General features: G+C 34.9%; 2 protein-coding genes across 3 annotated transcripts in view; one reads left to right on the top strand and one right to left on the bottom strand.

The window, feature by feature from the left end:
• Positions 1-4019: 4019 nt before the first annotated feature.
• On the bottom strand, positions 4020-5022 carry rprma (reprimo, TP53 dependent G2 arrest mediator candidate a). The gene has a single exon (XM_051119265.1). The coding sequence runs from the start codon at positions 4770-4772 to the stop codon at positions 4461-4463; it is 312 nt and encodes a 103-aa protein (XP_050975222.1). The 5' UTR covers positions 4773-5022; the 3' UTR covers positions 4020-4460.
• A 2769-nt stretch (positions 5023-7791) lies between these two features.
• galnt13 (UDP-N-acetyl-alpha-D-galactosamine:polypeptide N-acetylgalactosaminyltransferase 13) overlaps positions 7792-13155 on the top strand; it is a 53081-nt gene continuing 47717 nt past the window's right edge. For both annotated transcript variants that reach the window (XM_051119262.1, XM_051119263.1), the window contains exon 1: positions 7792-8248. The gene's annotated coding sequence lies outside the window, so the exon portion shown is untranslated. The remainder of the gene's footprint in view (positions 8249-13155) is intronic.

Raw genomic sequence — 13155 nt, 5'->3', positions numbered from 1 at the left:
TCACAGAGGGAATCTCATTTTGCCATTCCATAATTCAGAAAAAACAATATATTTTTTAAATTTTGGGGGAAATAAAACATAAAATCAAGCAAAATGTATCTGAACAAATCCCTCAGTAAAAACCTTCAGGATACAGACAGAAATAAAAATGTAAAGTTTGGTGTGCGTAAGTGCTACTGAAGTGGAGAGTTATGGCTCAGTGTAAGAGAAAAAACTCATTTTGAGAAAACCTTTAAAAATATATATTGTAATTGAAATCTATTGACACAAATACACTCTTAAAAATAAAGGTGCTTCACAATGCCATAGAAGAACCTTTTTTGTTTAAATGGTTTCATAAAGAACATTTGACATCTGAAGAAAAGGTTCTTTTCACAAAAGGTTCTTTGTGGCGAAAGAAGGTTCGTCAGATTGTAAAAAGGTAAGAAAGAGATGGTTCTTTAAAGAACCTGGCTGAATGGTTCTTTGTGGAACCAAAAATGGTTCTTGTTGTGAAGAACCTTTTAAGCATCTTTATTTTTAAGAGTGTAGATAAAGTGCTATAAAAGAAACACTTAACAGTGTCTTTTGGGTGTTTTCTTTCCACTAGTCTCCCCTTAAATAACAGTTTTTGGTGATTCACAAAACTGCAAGTTAACAGTTACCCTTACTTGACAGTCCAAAAAAAAAAAAAAAAAACATATCAGGCAACACAAAATTAATACTCGTTGCTCCTGATGATATGTCAAGGTCTTATGAAGTGAAACAGTCACAACAACTCAAAATGAGCCAATATTCCAGTCTATTGTATATGATCCTATGATGCATCAGTGGATCGGTTATTTGAACCAGTTTCATGAAACAAACTGTATAAAAGAATCAGACTTCCCTGTTTGCCAGAGGCTCTGGATTACAGCTATGATGCGAATAATGTTCAGTTTCTTTCACAGACCAATTGCTTCTCTTCACAAGACCTCAGTATATCATCAGGAGCTGCAGGAATTAATTTATTTTATGTTGCCTGGTATACTTTTTTTGACTCTCAAAGTGACTGTAGCCATTGACTAACATTTTATGAATCACCAAGGACCAGGATTTAAACTAAAAATGATCTTTACAGTTCTACTGAGGAAAAAGAAAACACTCACTGCAAGTAGGAGATCAGAATGCTTTTTTATCTTCTCCAGTCAAAATTCCTAAAACCTATGAAATACAACTCAAACTCTTCTGAACAGTTCTACAATATTACATGTGACAATTCTCTTTCTCAAAGGTACATGAAAAACACCAAGACCAAAAATGATGGCTCTGTCATAGTGCCGTCTAGAGCTGTCAATCAACATCATGATCATTGATGAGCCCCACTGAGCCTCTGAGCGTTTCTGCCAATCAGCTGATGGATGAGCTTGAGCTCAGGGCGCCGTCATGTAATCATCACTCACCTCTGGAAAAAAAAAGGAGACTTACTGTGCACCCGTTTTTGGATTGACACCAGTCTCTGACATCTACATGTTCCAGTCTATGTCTACGCCATGTGACACCAATGTCTAGATAAAAAAAAAAATTCAACACAGAACACAATGAAGGAGAGGTGGTTAGATGTAGTCATGCAGAATAATCATGAAACGATCGCCTCCCCTCGTGTCAGCGCCGCCATGTCCTTTCGATTGCCATCCTGCCATCAGACTCATGACTAGAGTGACATGACATGAGGAAGGCAATATCTTCTCTATTTTAAGGCCGGTTCACTCAGTCAGAAAGCCAGCCAAGTTTTTTCCCATACCAAACATTAAAACTCTGACAACAACTACTTTTCAAGAGACAGTTTACATGTCTACCTTTATGAAAAAAGTACATTTTAGCATACTTTTAAAAACAGTGAATTTATTAACTTGATAATAAATTAGTTTAACTTAACAGTGCTTCTTGACCCACTTTAGTGGGACTTAAGTACATCTGTATATGTTCATTTATAATTATCTTTATTGTCTGAAATTAGTTTTTGTTAAAGTGTACTACTAAAATGTACTGACAAGCATTTATTGTAAACGTTAATATACATTAATGTTATATATTGAAACTTTTGTTGTTATTTAAATATTTGTATTCACACATTTGTAAATGATGAACATGCATTATAATTTTAACACTGAATAGCAAGTACTGCAGTTAAAATTAAGTAAGGTCAAATGTGCTTTAGTTTGTTAGTCAACATAGCAAAACAAGTGTACTTGTTTAAGCATGACAAAAGATTAATAAAACATAATAAAACGCATTTTAAAATATAACATTTAATGTCATAAGTGCACATTTTACAATTGCGCTTAAGTGAACTTAGTCATGAAATTGTACTTAAGTAAAACTTTAAAAATTTGAAGTACACTACAGCTGCACATTAGTGGATAGCTTCTGTTCAAAATCAGATGGCAATAAATAAAGTAAATGTTCATGGACAAATAGCAATTCCTAATAATAATGCACTCACTTTCTGTAATGCAACTTGCCTTAAAATAAACATACTCTAAATCAACAACTTCAAAATGAGATGCACTTTAAGTGCCCTGGAAGTACTTAATGCAAATCACACAAATAGGACTAAAATATCTCTGCAAATGTTAAATCAAAGATAAATGTTATGAGTCAGCTAATAAGTATAATGGCATTTTCTTCTTCCTTCTTTCCTTTTTTTTTTTTTTTGGATCTTTATTAGACAGAATTAAAAATGAAAGCCACTCTGAATATTTACGTATCTCTCAGGGGAAGTGCAAAATCATGATTGTACAAACAGGCTGGTTCTCTCTGTTAAAGTTGATGTCACTGCATAGTGTCTGGCTCAGTACTGATGCGGCGGCTGCAAAATTATTCATTGTGAAGTTAACAAGCTCTCAGCTCTCACAGACACTCTTATAAATAGATGTGTCTTAAAAGTGGCAGGCCTCCTTCATCAACAACCCTCTGCCTGCCCTGGTAAACACATTTAGAAGAGATTTACCCATTCGTGCAGGCTAATTTAGTCTAATCTTGGTGATATCAACATTATGAAAAATTACAGGTCTATGCTTACACATTAAAATAAAAACATCATGATTATTGATAGCTATGTTGAAACAGGATGGGCTGTAATGCTGTCTGATTAGGTAACAGCTAGCTGAATTTAATTAGTTTACCTTTGAACTCAAACCACTGATGAATTCAATTTAATTATCCGAACCTGAGCAACAGAAAGCCCATTTTACTTGGTTTTAAAAAGCACCATTGCATTGCTTAATTGTGCATTCAAACAAACAATCTACAAACTTGAACTAATTGATCACCTAAAGAATTTATATGCTGTAATTTAAGTTGTGGGGAAAAAAAAAAAACCTTTGGAATTTCTCTAATCGTCTTAGATTTATCTGGTTTGGAAAAAAGGTCTGTATGGTGTATTGTGTGTATAATTGTCTTGCAGAGTGTTATTTATAAATGTCCCCAAATATCATACTGTGTCTACCTTCAGGGCAGGACAACTGAAAAGTACAGGCACAAGCAGATGGTAAAGGAAAATACATACTGCTTATTGTTCACTTACTGCTATATTAATGTTATATCACTCAACATGCAGTTAGTTAAATAACAGTGAAAATAAATCTGATCTTTGAAATTGTGGGTGCAGGTAAAAGAAGGACTATACTGACAGAAAATATCTACAAAGTTTTATTAAGGCTTGAGTACTGCCGCAGCAGTACTGGATATGCATCAGTCTAGATGTCAGGATAAAATCTAAAACTCAAATGTACTGCAAGAAATAGCAAACTATTTTCAAAGACACTTGTCTTAAATAAAGGAGAATACGTGTTGTGTTTACTTTAAGGAGACACTTGTTTTGACCCTTAAAATGACATTGATTGTCCAGTACATTGAGTTTTTTCTTCAGACATTTAAGCCTAAATAATATGTTTGATTTAGATCATCAATGTTACCACATGAAGCTCACTTTATCTTGTAATTACACCTCCCACAAAATACCCGTAAAAAGGAGCACAGATGATAATAAAAACAAATGAGAGAAAAAAACATTTTATTCGAAATATGAATTTATTGTATTAAACATGATGCTTTGATCTGGCTAAACAACAAATAATTAGTCCGTGCAGTGCTTACAATGTGCTTTACAGACAGGAGATCCATAATCATTACAAAACAGTGAATGTGCAACAGCTCCCCTGTGTTTGCACATATAAATATTTTCAATGACAAATGTAAGACTCCATGCCTGTATCTGATTTGAAATCTGGGTGGTTCGTCTCATTAATGAAGCGCTTGAATGTAAGCGAAAAGGCGTGTGGGCAAAATGGGGAGAGTGCATTCAGTTGATTTCCAAATAATAGCTTTTTAGCGGGTCAAATAACACTGTGTCCTGTTTCAAGAGGCCATCAAAATACATGTCCATCAGGTGGTACGCAAACTTCATTTTATGGCAGTGCATAATCCTCATCATGTCTCTAGTACGCACCCACTATGACTGCCTCTACCTCTTTGGAGGGTCTCCGGTCCGTTACCAAAAAGTTTATCATCCCTTCCGACTTGATCAGCAAGTTACAGCCCAGGAAAAAGATCCCGAAGACTACGGTGAGGGAGAGCACACACATCACCGCTATCTGAACTATTCTCATGATGAAGAGGCTCCTCTCATCCGGAGCGGCCGCCGTGAAGCCGTTATCCGTCACCACCGAAGAGAAGTTACAGCACAGGAGGATCTCCTCAGTCCGGTTGGAGAAGATTCCACTGTCCGTCTGGTTAAATGTAGAATTCATGTCTACTGTTCAAAAAACCGTCCACAAAGAATACTTTGAAAAGTCCAAGAATTCAGGCAGTTCCGATCTGGGAGTCTGAACACATGAGAAATTGCGTAAAAAGTGTCCTTAAAGTCAGGCGCAGCGATCCAGCGTCTCTTCTTTGGGGCACTGGCGTCCCATGACGCGCTCCTGCTCTGATCCACTGTAACTACACAGATCTCTTCTGCTCAACATCACACCTGCTCGGTTAAAGGCACCGAAAGAGCCGATGGGAGGTGACTACGATTTCCCCTACTCACAAGTTCACGCCTTGTGGCGCCACCTATAGCAAAACTTGTAGCATTATCATAGTCCTCTGGTGAATATCTAAAACAACGGACAGTTTAATAATCACGTAATAAGCCACGTGTGTGCTTCAAGTACAATCTAGTACAAGCACAAATGATTAAAATGGACATTTATATTATAATTGTATTGCAAATATGATTTTTGCAGATAGATGGTATAGTTACCTACCTGCAGGGACTAACTGGGGCATACTAAACCGTGATTTCTTAGTTTCTAAAAGATATGTTAGATATCACTGAAATGTATGCTTGCTTGCTTATTTATTTACTTGAGCTGAAAAACTGAGAAAACAGCACAAATAAGTCATATGCGTACCCCATAGTTTTTAAAGGTTTCACATTTCAAGAGTCACCTGTATGATTCACACTATTATAAAGTCCTGGGTCAAAAGGAAAGTGTTGTAAAACATCAAAAGAACATTTGTACCATTTGTTTATCGCTCAGTGAACATTTATTTTAAACTGTTTTGCCAAACCCATGAGTCAACACACAAGATCCATGAGTCAACACTTCTGTCGTTCTCTAATATTAGGACATCAATGTCTCCATCTGCTGGCCAGTCTTCATAAATTAAACAGGTTGAATTTAAAGAAGTGACTTTTTAAATCACTACAGACAACAGGGGGCAAAGCCCTGTTTGATTATTCATCATGGAAAAGCTTGTGGTGGACAGACAGTGATCAGGAGTCAAACAGTGAAATCTCTTTAACTAAGTGAAAACTTTTCAAGATCAGATTTGAGAAAAAAGTCTAATAATAGACTGCAAAATAATCACACAATGGATGCAGTAATCAATGTAATTTTTGTCTTTTTCTCAAAATGTCTTTTGAATGTGGTCAGTATTTCATAATTTCAGCATATATGAGCAAAAATATTTGACAATCCACAATCCACCTTGTCACAATACTTTGTCTAAATTTAGTAATAGTTCTTAAAATATAGCCTGGGTTTATACATTTAATTAAGTGCTGTTAAACTTTTCTAAAATATTAGTCATTGCAGGTGCATAAGAGAGTGTAAACAATAACAGATAATCCTTTAGTTTAGATAGACAGATGGATCACATCCCCCCACAAGCATACAAAAAATGCAGATTATTATGCTTTTATTATCATTCTTTTATTGTAGATTGCTTGTCAATCCTAAAACCAATAGTTATATTTGTTCTGTGTATGTATTGTCCAGCTCAAAGTATATAAAGCTACATCAAATTGGCCAATTTATATGAATGAAAACCCAGGAAAACTGGAGGCAACTATTCCCCATGCACTGGCAGCTACACAGTAGTGTTTTCCTGTACATACACATTTCTATATGTATCAGTGTTTTCTTTCATAAAAATAAAGACTTTTTGTTCTAGCAACAGCTCAGATTTATATGAAACTAAACACTGAGGATGACGTGGGTCACTGGAAGACACTAGGGCTGATATGGTTCACAAAAAAGACATTTTAAAAATACGTGAGTGTTTGTTTTTTGGTTGTATTTTAAATCCTATGTATTGAGTCTTTGAACAAATATACTGATGTTTATACTTTGTCTTGTATTATGGTTTGCATGGGCTGGATTTAGCAGTGGTGTACTTCATTTAGCATTTCATATTTTATGATTTAAAAAAAAAAAAAAAAAAAAAAAAAAAACTGGAGGAAAAGGTATCTTTGTTTATAATCATATAATTACTGCCAGAGTAGTATATTTCCACATTCTTTTGTAAATACTGTAGTCCAGCGAGATGTTTGAATGAGTCTTGCAACAGATGGTATGACCCACGCACCATCAAGTCACTGAGTCAATCTGGGATTAGATGAAGAGGCAGAAGCAACTGAGACAGACTAAATCCTAAGAAGAACTCCAAGTTTATGCACTTCATAAATATTGTAAACTCATAAATACATTTTATCAATTAACTTATATTATCTAAATCAGTTTAATATTTGGTGACCACACTTTTCCTTTAAAACAGCTTTTTCTTAGGTAGGCTGATTTTTAAAAGGTACTTTGCAGATAAATCAATCTTTGCACACAATTTTATATTTAAAACATTAATCTCATGACATTATTTATACAACTGCAGTGTAAATACAACTGAACTGCAATTAAACGTGAAGCTTTGAGGTCTGTGAGAAGTAAATCTCAAATACATCTCAATGTATTTAAATACACAATCTGCTGGTTGGACATCAATGCAACCTAAAACTCCTATTTGTTAAATGGTTAAATTGGTTATTTATTTATTTGTTTATTTATTTATTTTATTTTTTTCGTTTCTCTAACAGCAGGTGTCGCCGCTGTGCTCTGGACAGCAAAAATGCACCATGTATGGGTAAGTGCAACTATCAATTATGTCTTACCATTTAGGCTATGCATAAAATTAAATATCATTGCTGTAATCATTAATAGGCTACGAAACATACGAAACTTAATCAAAACATGTTGTTAACATTTTAGCATGTCCTCAAGTAACAAGGATGTGAAATCAGGTGATGCAATCAGTTAATCAGTTTTGTAGCAGTAAAAGATAACATTGTCCAGAATCTTAACGACTTCTTATTATTCTGAATGATTGGTAATAATAACGCTAAGCATCACAAGTACAATCATTGTCTTTTTCCCCGGCGAAAGAGCTGTCATTAGGAATAGCCTACATGTACCAGATGTCCTCGGCGCACTTGCGCATTGGTGTCTTCAGATGGACACGCCTCTTGTCTCCAGTCATCCTAAATCCAATAGCCCAAACGGAAAGATACCGACATCATATGAAAGCATTTCTAAGAGCAGACAAATGTTTATTCATACGAAGACATAACCTGAAACCTGGCATACGACACACGGCTCCAGCATTATCATCTGATTGCAGGGATGACATCTGGCCAGTGATGCAGTGGGCAGAATGCATGCAGCATCATTTGTCACAGAGGAAGGGCTGAAAGGGACAGCTCGAGATTTTTTGGGCTAAATAAATCCGGCCTGTTATCTTTATTTATTTATTTATTTATATTGCAGTGGGACTATGTCGTTCTTCGGTGTTTATACTCGTAAGAAGAGATACGAATGAAATCGTATTGGAATTATAAATAAGAGCAAACAGACGCAACACGTTGTTGGCTGGTCATCAGGGGCTCAAGGTGTCATTCAGTCTTCATTCAGTAAGTACAGAAGTGTCGTTGCCTGACATGTAAAACAAACACTTCCTTAAATATTAAATGCAGATGTCAGCATCTGTTCTGTACGATCCCAAACCAAAAACATCCAGGCTATAAGGGGGAAAAAATCCTTGGGGGTTAACATCTAAACTTGTGTTTTTGGGGCTTGTACAATTTGCAAATACACGTTTAGAAATCACCGTAGCATAACTGACATTTTCTAATTGAAGTGGTAAGAGTGGAAATGCTAAAAATAGGGAAGAATTCAGGATAAATGGGACTTTTTTCTTAATCATCTCAGTGTCAAAAAATTGGCACAGTTTGCCTGAATTCACTAAGCTGACAAAAATGCTGTTCTTAAATGAAAATTAAAACCTTTTTGAAGATTGTGAAAGAGCATGTTTTACAATGCAACCAGCAGCAATAATTATACATAGGGCCTTTAAAAAAGATTTTAAAATGATCACATGTCAGTTTGTGACTTTTTTGACATTTAGCTAGCCTTTATTTCATTAATTGCCTGCCAGTTAGCTGTATGGGGTTAAATGATGTTCAGTAAATGACCACAAGCTATTTATTTATTTTTTGATGCACGTCCAGAACATACAATTATCATTTATTTATTTAGAGAAATTAAAATATTTCCTTGCACATGAATTCAGAAATGTTGTGTGAATCTAAACAGGTGTGTGTGTGTGTGTGTGTGTGTTTGGATATACAGGCCACCATCCCTGCATAAAGAAATACCTTAAGAAAAATTGTGTTCGTCTTTAACGTAATGTGAAAACAGTTGACTTAGGAACCTAAGTACATTTTGTCACTGAAACTTTCTGAAGTAAGTGATTTTAGTGGAAACAATGGAAGTGATTTTTGTAAAAACAAACAAACAAACAGAACAAAACAAAACAAAATAAACACATTTTAACAATTTATTTAAATCCACTTAAAAGAAAATAATTTACAGGGACATAAATATTACAGATGCAATAAGATGCATGTACAAAATCATGGACCAGTAGCTTACAACAGATCTTCACAATATTAAGCATATCACCATGTTATGGATATACATAACAACGTCTCCACCATATATGGCGGCTGCCTATGATAGCAGACAAAGCACAATACTTTTCTAACTGTTTAGCCCTCTTTTTTGGCATCCCAAGTTGTTGAAGCCCTCTCACAACCAACCTATGTATATGTCCTAAGCTGCCAAATATAAAAACAGATAAACGACCCCGATAACCTATCTCCGTAATAATATTTAGGAGTGGTTGGTATTTAATGACTTTAGTCATAAAGGCTTCCTCCATACTAGAGTCACAAGTGCATGCTACCTCCAGAATGAACACTTCTCTACGCTCCTCATTAATCACAACAACATCTGGTGTATTAGCAGACAAATGCAAAAAAATTCCAGAATTACTGTTAAGACACTGAAACATAGATGTCTTTACACAAGAATGCTTGTATATTCTTACTACAGGTGGTAGATACACACACACACAAACACACACACACACAATCAAAAGGCAATGCTTGAGTATTACTTTGTTTCTTAGGCTCTAAATCATGCTAGCTCTATCCAATACATATGTAGGCTTCTTAGTCTTGTTTGGCAATTTCAATACTCTGTAACCTCACTGTTCTTATGTCTGCGTGTCTACATTTATTCAGATGCGTAGGTAAAGTAACTTGTTCTGTATCAGTTCTGCTTTTTTTGTCTTTATATGGTATTAGCTGTTTGACATTTGACATTGAGACAATGTCTTAAAATTCTGCAAAGCTAAAATAGTCACTGACTACTGTCAAATAATTATGGCTACAAATGAACAAGTTCTCATCAGCTACAAAACTGCGAATAACAGACTACGCAAAGGCCCAATGTTAACTGAAAGCCTCTTAATTAAGACCCAGTCAATGCTTTCCTTGGGTTTTGAGTTTCAGGAGACTAATGATAATAGCTTTGAGGTAACTGTACACCCCAAGCCGAAGGGCTGAGTTTTTAGACCTTTACACCAGTCTGAAATCAAACAGTGCAGACATTTAAAAGCAAAGGAGCCTGGAATATTTCAGATAATTAAATTTCACACTTATTTTTTAGATTAATTTTTAAACTTCTCAAAGAAAATGTGATTATCTTTTCTCAATTCATCACCAGATGAGAGCATCACATCTGGTGTAGTACTCATCATAATCAATGAAGATGTCTATACTGGAGTCAAAAAACAGATGCCTCATTCTGTTTGATAAGGACTACATCCTACACTGCTACGTCCAACAGCAGGACAAATAGATTAGAAATGTTAGCACTCATGCATCCATACAGCCTTAAGACACTGGATTGCATTGCTTAAATGAATGTGCCCGGAAGTAAGTTGCAAATGTGTTCAGTAGTTGTTCAGTATTGATAAGTTGCTAAGGAACTAGTAAGCAGTTGCTTACTGGCCCAAGTCAAACGTTTCTGCTTCAGGAATTGTGTACTGTCAGACATTTTTTTTTTTTTTTAATTTTTACTGTATTTTTATTCAGATGCAGAGACTTCTTTCAAAAGCATTCACACATCTTACTGACACCAAACTTTTGAACAGCAGTGGTACTGTATGCAGGTTTGTAGTATGAATACCTTCCTGGAAATACCGCATGCACCGAATTAGATTTGTCCTTTGACTCAGATGCTCTTTGACATTTGACACTCAAAACAACAGTGAAAATAATTTTCAACTTTTTGAATCTGATGACTCAGGCTCAAAACTATAGGATTTTTGGCAGGTGAAAACTTTTAGTTGTGACTGTTTTCTAACACTTATAAGAAAAGTTCAGCTGTGTTAATATGAAGGAATTTTCTCTATGGATTTTACCCATATTTTAAAAAATTCCCATACACTCCACATCATGATTTGAGATATTAATGTATGTAAAACAAACGCTGCTGGATGCATTGTTTGTCAAACTTTGTTTGTTGAGATCTACAACCATAAACATGAACAATAATAAAGTCTGTGTGGCTTTTAATTTTTCTGCATTATAAATTTGCCTATAAAAAGTCTCTAAATTCGAATTCAAAAAATAAACTCAGGGATTTTTAGCAAAGACATGCTTGCCTGTTTCGATCAAAAAGGCAATCTTTCACCATTTATTTATAATTTGTTCAGATCTTGAACGGTGCTTGCACAGGCCAAGGACAGCTGACCATGCAGTCTATTTAATATTCATCACGATTGGAGCTTTTCAGTGATTTGTTGAGGCTTGTTAACTCAGCTATTCCTAAGGGAAGTTCAGCCTGGTGCTACTGCAGCCCTGGACAGCCGAGCAGATGGTCAACAACATTTGTGATCAAATCTGAGATTACAGCCCGTTTGCTTGTGCTGTGAGTCTTTTGATTCAATTATATGAGTCAGATGACTGATTTTTTTTAGTATTAGATAGGCCCATTTTATTGCCTTGTTGATTTTTATATTGTCAGGGAATTTCTTATCTCTTTTACACAAGGCATGGGAGAGTCTTTATTTTTTAAAGGGTAACACTTTACAATAAGGGCCCATTAGTTAACAATAACTAACAACAAGCAATGAATTTGAAATAGTATTTATTAATCTTTAGTTATTTCATGTTAGCTCAGGTTCATTAAATAATAATAAGAGACAGATTTTAATGATGTATTACTAATTGTTGAAATTAACATGAAGATTTATACATGCTTTAGTACTATTGTTAGTACATGTTAACTAATGCAGTAACTAATGTTAACAAATCAAATCTTATTGTTAAGTGTTACCTTTTAAAGATATACATATTTACAGTTCAACATGAGTTCACACTGTCTGAGACATGCTTGTTATTACCAAGCAAAAGTCATGTGTACAATAATGGACTTGAATTGGAAGTCTATGGGGAACGATGTTGAACAGGATAGATGTAAAAATACACAGTGTTTCAGAAGAACAGCCACTGGACTTTTCTGCAACACTAAATAATTTATGCAAGCATTTTAACAAAAATACTAGCTGCGCATTTACATTTTAAACCATCTGGAATGTCTTGTCCAGTAAACGTATGTTTTAGTGTATTACTGCAAATATGGTTGTTGTTTATTTTTACAAATTGAGGTACAAATCCAGATAATTTTCTGTGGTAATTGACAGCACATCACAGATGCTGTCCATACTGTATTTTGAAGCTGAGACATTCCTTAAACCTTATTGATAAACATGTCTTAATGCTATGAAATCATCTGTCTGTGTTTGTCTGATAGCTTTTACTTTTACTCTTTCCAGTGTTCATTGTCAGCTTGTGCTTTTGAGTATATATAGAATGGATTCTGGAGTTTGTGTTCACTGTGTGCTGTCCAGGCTTTCCCTGGAGGAAAAGGACAGACAGTCTGGAGTGAGTGTACTGTTTCCAGACTGCAGGATAGAGCCTAGATAAGGGGTGGGAGGAACAGAGAGAACAAGAGCAGCACTTCGTACAGTATAACAGAAATGATCTTGTTGTGTCACATCCTTCGCTTGCAGCGTAGGCATTAAAGTTGTAAAGTAACAAACTAATACAAAATAAATACAATTAATTATTTTGAATAGTAGCTGAGCTGTTTTCAAAAGTTTAGTTTCTAGCATTGAGCAGCTTTTTTTAATTAAATGAAATAATCAAATGTAATGTACTCTTTTATAAACCCTTCATATATTTTGTTGTTTGCAAGTCTAATTTGGAGTCTAAGCGAAGGTAATGTTTAAAGATGTTTACAGTTTTAGGTTGAACCAGTTACAAGTGTCAATCTGTTACATTTTTATAATGTTAGTTATTTTACATATTCGGGCACTTTCGAATTGAATTGAATTTAACTGAACTGAACTGAATTGAAGTGAATATTAAATTGAATATACTTTATTGTCCCATTTCTGGGAAATTCA

This window comes from Labeo rohita, chromosome 9 (genome assembly GCF_022985175.1).
Source record: "Labeo rohita strain BAU-BD-2019 chromosome 9, IGBB_LRoh.1.0, whole genome shotgun sequence".
NCBI classification, from domain to species: domain Eukaryota; kingdom Metazoa; phylum Chordata; class Actinopteri; order Cypriniformes; family Cyprinidae; genus Labeo; species Labeo rohita.
The sequence above is the reverse complement of the archived record's forward strand: the minus strand, read 5'-3'. Positions and strand labels throughout refer to the sequence as shown.